Source organism: Sphaeramia orbicularis, chromosome 24 (genome assembly GCF_902148855.1).
Source record: "Sphaeramia orbicularis chromosome 24, fSphaOr1.1, whole genome shotgun sequence".
Taxonomy (NCBI): Eukaryota; Metazoa; Chordata; class Actinopteri; order Kurtiformes; family Apogonidae; genus Sphaeramia; species Sphaeramia orbicularis.
Genome location: NC_043979.1, coordinates 48947650 through 48959822, shown reverse-complemented (window position 1 = coordinate 48959822; position 12173 = coordinate 48947650). Strand labels below are relative to the sequence as shown.

At 34.5% G+C, this 12173-nt stretch overlaps 2 protein-coding genes across 2 annotated transcripts; both read right to left on the bottom strand.

Moving 5' to 3' along the window:
- Nucleotides 1-3194: 3194 nt before the first annotated feature.
- On the bottom strand, nucleotides 3195-5752 carry LOC115414728 (gap junction Cx32.2 protein-like). Its single transcript, XM_030128008.1, is given in 3 exon segments — nucleotides 3195-3583; nucleotides 3586-3853; nucleotides 5624-5752. Coding segments are annotated over 3 exon segments (786 nt in total).
- A 4413-nt stretch (nucleotides 5753-10165) lies between these two features.
- On the bottom strand, nucleotides 10166-11105 carry LOC115414725 (gap junction Cx32.2 protein-like). Its single transcript, XM_030128005.1, has one exon. The coding sequence runs from the start codon at nucleotides 11015-11017 to the stop codon at nucleotides 10166-10168; it is 852 nt and encodes a 283-aa protein (XP_029983865.1). The 5' UTR covers nucleotides 11018-11105.
- Nucleotides 11106-12173: the final 1068 nt, after the last annotated feature.

Genomic DNA, 12173 nt, shown 5'->3' with positions numbered 1-12173 from the left:
TTTGTCTGTCTGTCTGTCTGTGTACAACATAACTCAAAAAGTTATGGATGGATTTGGATGAAAATTTCAGGAAATGTTGATACTGGCACAAGGGACTAAATTTTGGTGGTGATCGGGGGGGGGGGCACTGATCTGCCTTGGCGGAGGTCTGTGTTCTCCAAGTGCTTTTCTAGTTCATATTTGTTTTGTTTTTAATTTATTTGCATTTTATTATGAAATTATAGTTTTGTAAATGTATATTTTCATATAATGTCTTTTTTTTTTCACAGACATTTTTTCCCTGTAACTTTTCAAGAAGAAAATTTGGAGTTGTCATTATTTATGGGCTATTCTCTTATTATTTTACTTGAGAACACATTGGTCTGTATGTAGAACCTGAGCTAAAACGATTTTGACAAACTTGACTGTTAATATCTAAAGTGTAATTTTTGCATTTTCATCCTGCGAACCAAATTGGAACCTTTGGCGAGGCAGATTTGGCCCTCAGGCCGTATGTTTGACACCCCTGGTATGAAGATACAACCAGGATCTACAGGAAATATGTGCATCATTAAATTCAAAAGTTAAAATGTCTAAGTAAGTGTTGTATTATAGAATTAAATCAAATACTTAAATTCTGAATGTTTTCAGGGTGAACACAGAAGCTGATAAAGTGGCTTTTTCTATTCATGCACCATGATCATGTCAGTAAATTCTCTGTTTCTATGTTCTCTACTTAAATAAAATAATGACCCAACAAAGGAAAAAACAAATCTGAGACACCATCCAACCATCTTTCCAGACTGACTGCCCCATTTTTGGGTCAAAATGGCTGACGGACACATTCAGTAACACGTTAAATGGTTTTGTCTTTATCGAATATGCTTGTTCTATAGACAGTATTTACGTGGAAATAGATTTGTAACACTAGTAAGTGTTAATTACCACATTTTTATGAATTTCAGATACGGTGGTCATCGAATGAGTCCAGTCTGAACCACTTGGGGGCAGAAAAACTCCAGTATAAGGTAACAGGACGCTGCACAAGTACACAACAGCCTGCAAAATATTGTCTTTTATTACACAGTCAGCTCACATAGCACTAGCATTAACTGAGAGATAAACATAAAACATTTCTAGATGTGCATTAAAACCTGATTACTTTGTCTGGATTAAGCTGATATCTGTCTAGTATTGGACCCATGTTGGCAGTTTGGGAAATTACTTTTTCCATCTGTTCTTTTCCTTTCAAATAGTCAAGATATTTTAGTGGGTTAGCTGTGAAACACACCTGTTTAGATTCACATTCATATGTTTCTCTGCAGTTTCAGCGACTTGATGAAAATTCAACAAATATGAATGTTTATTCTTGAATATTTTTATTAAGTCGTTACAAGCACAACATGCACTTTTATTGCACTATAATATCAAACATGAAAAAAGCATAACACTGATTCATAACCCATATATTTACAAGCGTAAAAACAGGACCAAAAAAAACCCAAAACAAACAAGTCAAGTTAAATGGCACAGTTCAACAAATTTCATCAGACAAAAATCACTTTTCAGTCAATAGGGGGCAAAAGTGTTGACAAAAGAAAAAAAAAAAAAAAGAATACCATAGGTTAGATGTAGACTGGATCAGGTGGAAACTAACTTTATGCTGCTGTGACTGGTCGTTAATAATGCGCTGGACATTTACTGCACTGACCATTAATACCAGTCACAACAGTGTCTCCACTTCTGATTCAAAAAGAACATGTTTATGTATAATCTACAACTCTGATCGTGGCTCTATTTTTCTAGATAAGAATTGTTTTTGGTGAATAATAGGATCAAATAAATATCTAGTAACAATAATTTACTCAAAAAATGGCATCCTTGGGGAAGATCATTTGTTGTCCCTGAGAAATAACAGGAGAAATAACTTCTTGGGGTCTATTTGGAGGAACCAGAAGATGTGTCCTTTTCAGAGTTTTGGCCTTTTCTTCACACTTTTCTCCTGATGAAGCCACTTTGAATCCATGTGTCATCATTTTTTTCATATTCAATTGAGAATCCACAATCGGAAAATGAAAAAAATGACTCTTTATTTCATTATTCATGTACAAATCAAAAATCAAAAAATGAGTTGTTTTTCATTCTTTCGATTGTACGCACAAATTAAAAATTAGACGTAAGCAACTGGACCAAATATTGGGTTTCATGTTGACATTTTTGATATCCGATTTGGTCTGACCCAGAAGTTGCTGACTTATTCATGTTTTGAGCTGGACAATCGTGGGTTTGCTAGTATTCTGGGTCAGTTTATCTTTTGGTAATTTGGATTTTATTTTCGGAAACAAAAGGAAAACTAGTGGTTAACTGATTTTGGTTTTAAAATAGAGGAATTAAAATTGAATTTCAAGGTGTTTTTCTTTCTCAGTGTCAACGGAGATAAACCAAATTTAAAAAACAGATTGATTTTTGTTTTCTCTTTCTAATAATAAAAAATAACCTGACAGAAATAGAAAAACGGACCAAAAGGTTTTCTTTTTCATTTTCTGAGACTGGACGTTGTCATTTTCAAGGAAAGAGCACTAATGTCATCGAGGTCACAAAGATTCTTACAAATGGTGGGTTTGTACAAATCTTCCAGTTTGTACGAAATCTGGAGTTCGTAGACATTCGTGGACGGAGCATGTCTACAGTGTCCAGATTTGGTACAAACCCATCGTTTGTAAGACTCTTTGTGACCGAGGCATTAGCGCTCTTTCCTTAAAAATGACAACATCCGGTCTCAGAAAATGAAAAAAAACACAGCTGTTTTGGTTTGTTTTTCCATTTCTGTCCGGTAGTAACTTTCTTTTTTGTTATTATTTGAAAGAGAAAATGAAAATCAATTCGTTTTTTAAAATTTGGTTTATCTGTTTTGATACTGAAAAAGAAAAACGCCTTGAAATTCAATTTTAATTCTTCTATTTTAAAATGAAAATCAATTAACCACTAGTTTTTCTTTTGTTTCCAAAAAGAAAATCCAAATTACCAACAGATACACTGACTTTGCTTATTTCCAGTTTTTAATTTGTGCGTACAATTGCAAGAATGAAAAACAACTCATAGGTGAATAGAAATAACGAGTAATTTTGTCGTTTTCCGATTGTCGATTCTCAATTGAATATGAAAAGAACGAATGTTAGACGGATGGCTCTGGTTTGTCATATCTGGACGGTTCTTCAGGCTGTACTGTGACTCGCGTCATGGAGACTCAGCTTCTCGTTCTTCATCAAACTCTCGCCGTTAAAACGCGGGTGAATGGCGACAGCGGTCGACGCCACCGTTCTAGATCTTCGTCTGGACGAGCGAGAACAGGCCAGGTAGAAGATCTCCACCACGTTGAGTAGAAGAGACACGCAGGCTACAACCAGCATGAAAATGATGAAGATGGTCTTCTCGGTGGGTCGAGACATGAAGCACTCGACGGTGAAGGGACAGGGGGCTCTTTGGCAGACGATCTGTGGGACCATGACGAACCCGTACAGATAATACTGACCCACAATGAAGGCGATCTCCAGGATGATTCTGAAGAATATGGAGACCATGTAGTTCCCCAGAAGGTTCCCCTAATCTGGATGTGGCCTTTATCGTCGGAGTACTTGGGATTTTTGACCATTTCATCTCCAGAATGGGTCTGCTTGTATTCTCTCAGTTTGTTCTCTTTATGGATGACGTGGAGGACGTGACCGAGGTAGATGAGGGTCGGAGTGGAGACGAAGATGATCTGGAGAACCCAGAAGCGAATGTGGGAGATGGGAAAGGCTTGGTCATAGCAGACGTTCTTGCAACCAGGTTGTTTGGTGTTACAAACCATGTTGGACTGTTCATCACCCCACACCTGGAATAGATGAAATAATCCATTAGCAACATGTGCTAATAAGCAGGGCTGTGTATCGGCAAGAATCTGGTGATACGATACAGATCACAATACTAGGTTCATGATACGATATATCATGATATATCACGATACTGTTAAAAGGCAATTTTTTTTTTGGTTTTGTTTCTTTTTTAAAAGATTATTTCCTGGAAGAACTGAATTACAACAGAAATCTGCACAAATACTAAACACATTTTTATTTGATCACAACAGAATCTAATGTTATTTCATAAAATGTTCTTGTGTTCAAACTGAAATGATGTTTTACAGACATTCAGTTTCAGATCCTGTTCAAATGTTCATATTCTATTAGTTCAGAACTAACATCAGAACAGTATTTTTGTGCATCCCAACAAAGGAAGTGACATTATTTAATAAAAGAGCGTTAAATAATAATAAATAAAATATAAACAGAATAGAAAAAAAAAAACGTAAAATGAACCTCCACAATATCTGCATTTGAAAAAATACCTAAAAATATTGATACAGTACTTTTTAATATCGACACAGTATTGTGAATTGAAATATCACAATATATTGCAGAACCGATATTTTCTTACACCCCTACTAATAAGCAGTAGAGTATTTATCTAATACAAAACAAACCACTGGTCAAATGTGTAGAAAAAGAAATTATAAAGCAGCCAGATATAAACTGCTTGCTGCTGCCTTTGAAACTATGAATGATAAATTAAAAAAATTAAAGGAAGAAAGAGGAGTAACTCTTTAACCTTAAAGACTTGAAACTTTTTTTTATTGTGACTTCCAAATGAAAATTTTCTCTACATTTAACCCTTTAAAGCCTGAACCATTAAGTTATTGACATGAACTCCACTTCTTTGAAACTGGAGCCTTTATTGGTCCTTCTGAATAACCAAAGATCAAATATGAATTTCCATGTATGAGTTTCAATTTTGTATCATATTTGATCCATCAGGTCTCAGTGCTCAAATATTATTATTTTTGAACAAACAAAAACATAATATAACACAAACATGTCTACGTCTATGACGCTGGAGGATGTTTAGGTCTTCAAGGCTTTAAGGAACAACAATTCTATTAAATTTACAGTTGGTGTAGTTGCTTTTGCATAAATATATCAAAATAATGAGGTTATTTTCCCCTAAAACAAAATAAAACTGCAAAAAAAAAACAAAAAAAACAAAACAACTGTTTATAGGAAGGAGGATTTGACTTTACATTGATAGAATCTGTAAAACCCACTTAAACACTTTCTACATGAGATTTATTCAGAATATGACTTTACTTCAAACTCATCTACATGTAAATTACAAGAAAAGAATGACTTTTTCATCCAAATCTCTCATTAACTGAACATAAACCCAGTGTGTCCATCCACTGTCACTGATCCAACTCCATGGGTTTTACTGGTGAATCAATGTTGTAGAAGATGACGGTGTTTCCATGGTAACTACGGAGCCTCTGAACGTCCAAATGGGTCATATCTGATGACCATGAAAAGATGAAGAACTGTATTTTACACCAATTATTGACATGGATTACTAGAATTAGTGGATCAACAGGTATTAAACAGTTTATAAGGTTTTGGTTGCTGGCAGCTGTTTAGATCTTTAAGGGTTTTAAATTTCCAATGTGACCACCAGAGGGCGTCGGTTCTACAACAGAGATCAAATCAGTGACTGTGCTGATTTTTATGTGTGTGTGTGTGTGATGCTACAGAAAATAAAGTACAAACACACAAACTCAGACCTTCTCAGCTCCGGCTCCAAGGATCATGATCCTGAAGATGAACAGGACGCTGAGCCAGACCTTCCCCACAACAGTGGAGTGGGACTGGACCTTATCCAGCAGAGACGACAGGAAGCTCCACTCACCCATGGTGTGTGATCTGACAACAAACAACACAGTAAAACCACCGCTCATACACACAAGGGAAGCCTGTTCTTGGTTTGAGGGATTTGGCTTTTTTTTTTTTTTTTTTTTTTTCCAGAATATTTTTATTGAGGAAAACGTGGCATTCACTTCAATCACAATTTACCCTCCTTTACACATCTGTACCATTTAATTCAAAACAAAAACAAAAACAAACAAAAATTGATTGAAATCTTTATTTCGAACATGTAGACAGTGAAATCAAAACAAAAATCAACCAACAAAATATAAGTTACTGGTACATAAAAGTTGATAAGTCTACAAAAGAAAATAAATAAATAAATAAAATTAAATAATACATGCTCGAAAAAGAGTAGGAAGAAGTAAAAACTTATACACTCCTACCCCCAATCTCTATTCCTTATTATCTCTATATAGCAATTATTATTTATTTGAATATAATAATAATAATAATATAATAATAATAATAATAATAATATAATAATAATAACATCAATAGAGATTAAAAAAATGATTTGTCATATTTTAGGCTTTTGCAGACTTTGCATCGAACTCAAATAAAAACAGAAGAGAAAGGCTGAATTTGTTCCATAATCTGCTGTTAATTTGAATATAATTAATAGTTAATAATACATATAGATCTAACAACACTGTTGCCCATAAAGTTTGAAGATACACACACATTATTTCACATGAATATCAATATAATATATAATAATAATAATAATAATAATAACAACAAAAATAGAAATAAAAAAAATGATTTGTCATATTTTAGGTTTTGCAGACTTTGCATCCAACTCAAATAAAAACAGACAGAAAGGTTGGATTTGTTCCATAATCTGCTGTTAATTTGAATATAACTAATAATTAATAATTCATATAGATCTAACTACACTGTTGCCCCTAAATTTGAGGACACACATGCACATCCCTCTTTTTATTCCTATTTCTACACATCGATAATCATCTTTGACCAGGTGTAATGATTAAATATTGAGTCTTAGTTACACTTTATCAAGAATAAATCACATTGTCACAATCAGTTCATGAAAAGTGGGAGAAATATTTTATCACAACTTCAAAGGGAAGCAGTGTAGTAACATATTTTCATCAAACCACAATAAAATACACTCTTTTACTTTTAGATTTTAGATAATTTTTCATTTTTTTTCAGTATTATTACTCCAGTGCTGTTCTATCTAGAAGGTGTTTATTAATATTTGACTGTTATAAATATTAAAAACTCATATTTTGACTGTATAACATAGTCTGATATAAAATCTAATCGTATAAGCATAGATACAATAAAAAATGACAAAACTAACTCAATTACCATAGTTGCAGGACAGTTAACCACATTTCCGACTATGAAATGTAATAAACATGTTTTAAGAGAATAAAACTATCATCTTGACTTATTTATATCATAATCATTCAAGCAGTTAATTTGTAATATTTTCTTTCCATCATTTAACATGTTCAAGCTTTCATTATTTTTTCAACACATATCACTAGTGCAACTTGTAATTTTTGCAAACATAATCATAAAACCACAGAACAAACATATTTTTTTCTATGAACACATAATTATACGTCATAAAACTGCTGTAATCTATACCGTGTTTGAAATTTAATGAGGGAACAGTAAAGTTTATCACAGAACATAGGCTTATCTCTGTCGATTAGATGTAACGATAGGAGAAAACATATATGATATAACAGATGCAGATATTTCAACACATAATTTGAGAAAAAATCAGAACATAAAGAATATATAAACTTAAATGTGCAGATAATTTGTTGTTACGGGACATTTTGGAGCATGAGCATTTGGAAATTTAGTTGAAATTTGGTTAAATAAGGTTATTTTTTTCTTGTCTAGTAAGAAAAAAGTATTATTTTAAAGATAAATATTAATTCCCGACAGTTATACCATGCATAACTCTCTTTGTGTTGAGTCTTTTGTGTCTTATATTTAAATTACTGTCTCCAGCTTTATATTTTACAGATGAAATAATAGAAAAGCTTTAAAAGTCCTTCTTACCTTCAGATTTGTGCTGCTTTTGTCCAGACACTGAACCACACTTGTCACCAGCTCAGTGACAGAACGTACCAATGCAATCCCGCTGATCATACTTTGAACTTTACATTTGATGCGATTGTGCAACATGCAGCCTGTCACGTTGTCATGACATCTGGAAATAAGTGATAAACCACAGGCGGAGAATTTGGGGGATCAGCATCGACTAGATTGTACTGGTTAATAATTGCCAGTGCTGTAAATTCTTGTGCTCATTTTTCATTTTTTTTTCCTCTAATGTTTTCCGTAATTATGTTAATTTTTAGCAGCGTGAGCGAATGGTATTGATCTCAAAACCGTAACGCGATAATAAATGTACAATAAGAATACAGTATAGAACAGAATATCCACCTTTTTTCCCTTTTATTCTCAGTAAAGTATCTACAAAGTTTTTAAGGAGGCATAAAAAAGCAAATATGAGGCTTGTGCAATGGATACGACTCGAAGCCTGAACAGTCACGTTGCTTTTTTTTTGTCGTGACTGTGTGTGTTTTGTGGATTGCATGATTGCACACAATAAGAACAACTGAAATCTTACCCTGAAAGCTTCACAGTGATGCTTTTGTATGGAACTGCAGCGTTTTTAGCAGCTTTTGCACACTTTTCTGACCACCTTCTGCTGTTTTTTGTCACGTATCTGCTTCACTTATGACTCCTTCTTTATATATAATTTTTTTTTATTAGTTTTTTCGTGCACACATAGAAATATCTGACATGTGCAATGTTTTCAGGTGTTCTAGTTGAAAGGTAATAGGAAGAAAGAACACCTTCTATGAATGAACTATAATTAACCATCTATTTATATTTATTTATTTATCTATGTATTTAGTGTTTCTATTACAACTAGTATTATTGCTTCATCATTATTATTCATTTCTTTTTACTCTTCATGTTATTGAAAGAAATGATGTTTATAGATGTAAAACCGTCATTTCTTTTACTTTTATGTCATTTTTATTTATCCCTCTACTTCATGTAAGTATGAAAATGACATTCTCTTATTTATTTAAAGTATAACTAAGTCAGTTTGAGCTCATTCTAAAAGCCTTTTGGGTTTCCGACCTCACCTGCACATTTTCGTACCCTTCATGTAATATGTACATGTATTTGTCTTTTTTTATACCGTATGTGCAAATAATTATCCCTTCCCACCCACTACTGAGAGAAAAAACAACATAAAACAAAACACAAAGAAATATATAATGAAAAAAACAAATAAAACACATGACTACTGCTGGATTTACAATAAAATAAATGAAATTAGAATATATATATGATGTTTTAATGTATGAATATTAATATATAAAGTTATAATTGTGGAATCTAATCAGTGTATTTCATAACCAAGTAGCACGTACGCAGTAAAATGTGAGATTTTAACCCTTTCGTTCACAGTGTTCACTTATATTTGCAATATTTGCTCCTAATTAGCTGTTTTTAGCCTAATTATAACACTACAACACTAGTATTTCTACATTTATATTTTTTTTTTATCATAACTTTACTCTAGGTTAAGTTTTCCTGCATCAATCATATGTGTGTTCTAACAGAAAGAGGCTTTTGGACACTATTTAAAAATATATTTATGGCGAAAGTTATTTTTTTCTACTGTAATATATATATTATATTAAAATAATCCAGTTGGACACTTTTAAGTTGTTGTTTTGGAGCACTCAGTTTTGGAATAATTCATGCATGAAAGGGTTAAAGTGTAAAAGTGTAAAGTTCACATTTATTGTCATGTACTGGATAATAACACAAAATAACCTTCACAGTATTGATTTTCTTACACTGAGAGCCACCTCAGCTTCAGTTATCAGTCAGATTAAATATGTCTAAAGTCAAAGACACTCAAATACTCAGTGTTAATGTGGTAAAACATGACAAAACAGTGATTTTTTTTTTTAATCCAATTTCAATCATTTATTAAAAACAATGTGCAAACATCTCCACAGAACATAGTAGAAACATTACATTTCACATTCATTATTATCCGACATAATAGACAAGACAATAACTTAGACACCGTTCATTGTTTTTCTATGAATACGTGAAAACATCAATACAAAAAAAAACATATTGCACACTTTCCATGATTAGATTTCCTTCTAAAACATCTAAGAAAAAAAAACAAGGCCTCCAACTGCATCAAGTCTTTTCCTACAGAACGTCACATTTCAACCAGTGACGAAGCATTTCCCTGATATTTTTGCATATTTTAAGCAAGGTCCACTTTCATATTTAGAGAAAATCAACAAGAAGAATCCATCATTTGAATACACGTGAAGGGTGACGGTGGTGGTTTTAATGTCCGCTCAGGAGTCGTTCTCCTCCTTGGCGCCGTCCAGACTTCCACCGATGCTCTGGTTGCTCTCCATCTCCAGGTTGAGCTTGTTCTGCTTCAGCGCTTCGTCGTTGGTCGACCACCTGGGCCCCGACGGCCCCGACAGCCCCGCCGGGTTCTCCGCCGACGTGATCTTATGAACGCGAGGCTTGGATCTGCATCGGAGCCGGGTGCAGAGCAGGTAGAACACCTCCACCACGTTCAGAAACAAGGAGACGCAGGCCACCACCAGCATGAAGATGATGAAGATGGTTTTCTCCGTGGGTCTGGACATGTAGCACTCCACGGTGAAGGGGCAGGGCTTTCTGGAGCAGGGGAACATGGGTACCATGATGAAACCGTACAGGTAGTACTGACCCACGATGAACGCCGCCTCGATGATGATCTTCGCCACCAGCTGGGCCAGGTAGCTCCCCAGCAGGTTCCCCTTGATCTTCACCTTGCCCTTCTCGTTGGTGTACTTGGGCGTTTTGCGGCAGCCTCCGGGGCTGGCCATCAGCTCCCTTAACTTGTTCTCCTTGTGGATGACGTGCATGGCGTGGCCCAGGTAGACCAGCGTCGGCGTGGAGACGAAGATGATCTGCAGGACCCAGAAGCGGATGTGCGAGATGGGGAAGGTCCAGTCGTAGCAGACGTTCTCACAACCGGGTTGCTGAGTGTTGCAGACGAAACCCGACTGCTCGTCGCCCCAGACGCTCTCGGCGCCGCCGCCCAGAACCATGATCCGGAACAGGAACAGGACGCTCATCCAGATCTTCCCGATGACCGTGGAGTGGGACTGGACTTTATCCAGCAAACTCGACAAGAATCCCCAGTCTCCCATGGTTGGTGGAGATGTTCAGCTGTGGTTAACAGAAAAATGAAAGCAGGGAGCAGCTTTAAATGCACGGATAATAACCACACCTGTTACTGAAACATTAACCACAACACTGGATTTCATCAATTCGCTGCCGTAAGAGGAAAAACACTCATTTCTGCTTTATCAGCTTTTCCTGAAACAGACATTCAACTCCTTTGAACCCTTCGCTGCTGGTGATTAATCATCAGAACGTTGAAAACACAAAAAGGATTAAACCACAAGAAAACACAGAAAATATACAAACTGAGTATTTCCTTTACAAAAAAAAGGAAATCCTTTTTAAATTTGTCTTAAAAACTGCAAAAAAGTGTAATTTTCTCATTTCTAGTCCAAATATCTCATCACACTTAAAATAAGACAGAATCACCTAAAGGAACTTTTTAGTGAAATATAAGAACTGATTTATAGACAACAGATCTGGAAAATCTGATTTCAGGAATCTTACCAAGATCATTTTCACTTGGTCCATTAGCAGATTTTTGTGCTTAATTCAAGATTTTTTTTTCTTAATTCAAGATCTTTTTTTTGTGCTTAATTCAAGATCTTTTTTTTTCTTAATTCAAGATCTTTTTTTTCTTGCTTAATTCAAGACTTTTTGCTTAAATTTTTTTTTGCTTAATTCAAGATTATTTATTTTTTTACTTAATTCAAGATTTTTTTGCTTAATTCAAGATTTTTTTTTTGCTTAATTCAAGATTTTTTACTTAATTTAAGATCTTTTTTTTTTTTTTGCTTAATGCAAGATTTTTTTTTGCTTAATTCAAGATTTTTTTGGCTGAATTCAAGACTTTTTTTTGCTTAATTCAAGATTTTTTTGGGCTTACTTAAAGATTTTTTTTTGCTTGAATTAAGCAAAAAAAAATCTGCCAATGGAACAAGTGAAAATTATCTTGGGAAGATTTCTTGAAATCAGATTTTCCAGATCTATTGTCTATAAATCAGTTCTTATATCTCACTGAAGTGGGGGGGGGCAGGCACTGATCTGCCTTGGCGGAGGTTTGCGCTCTCGGAGTGCTTCTGCTTTTAAGTGTGATGAGATATTTTGACCAGAAATGATAAAAATACACTTGGTAAGAGTTAGACTTTTTCCAGTGAAGCTTGACTAACATTTGCTGATTAG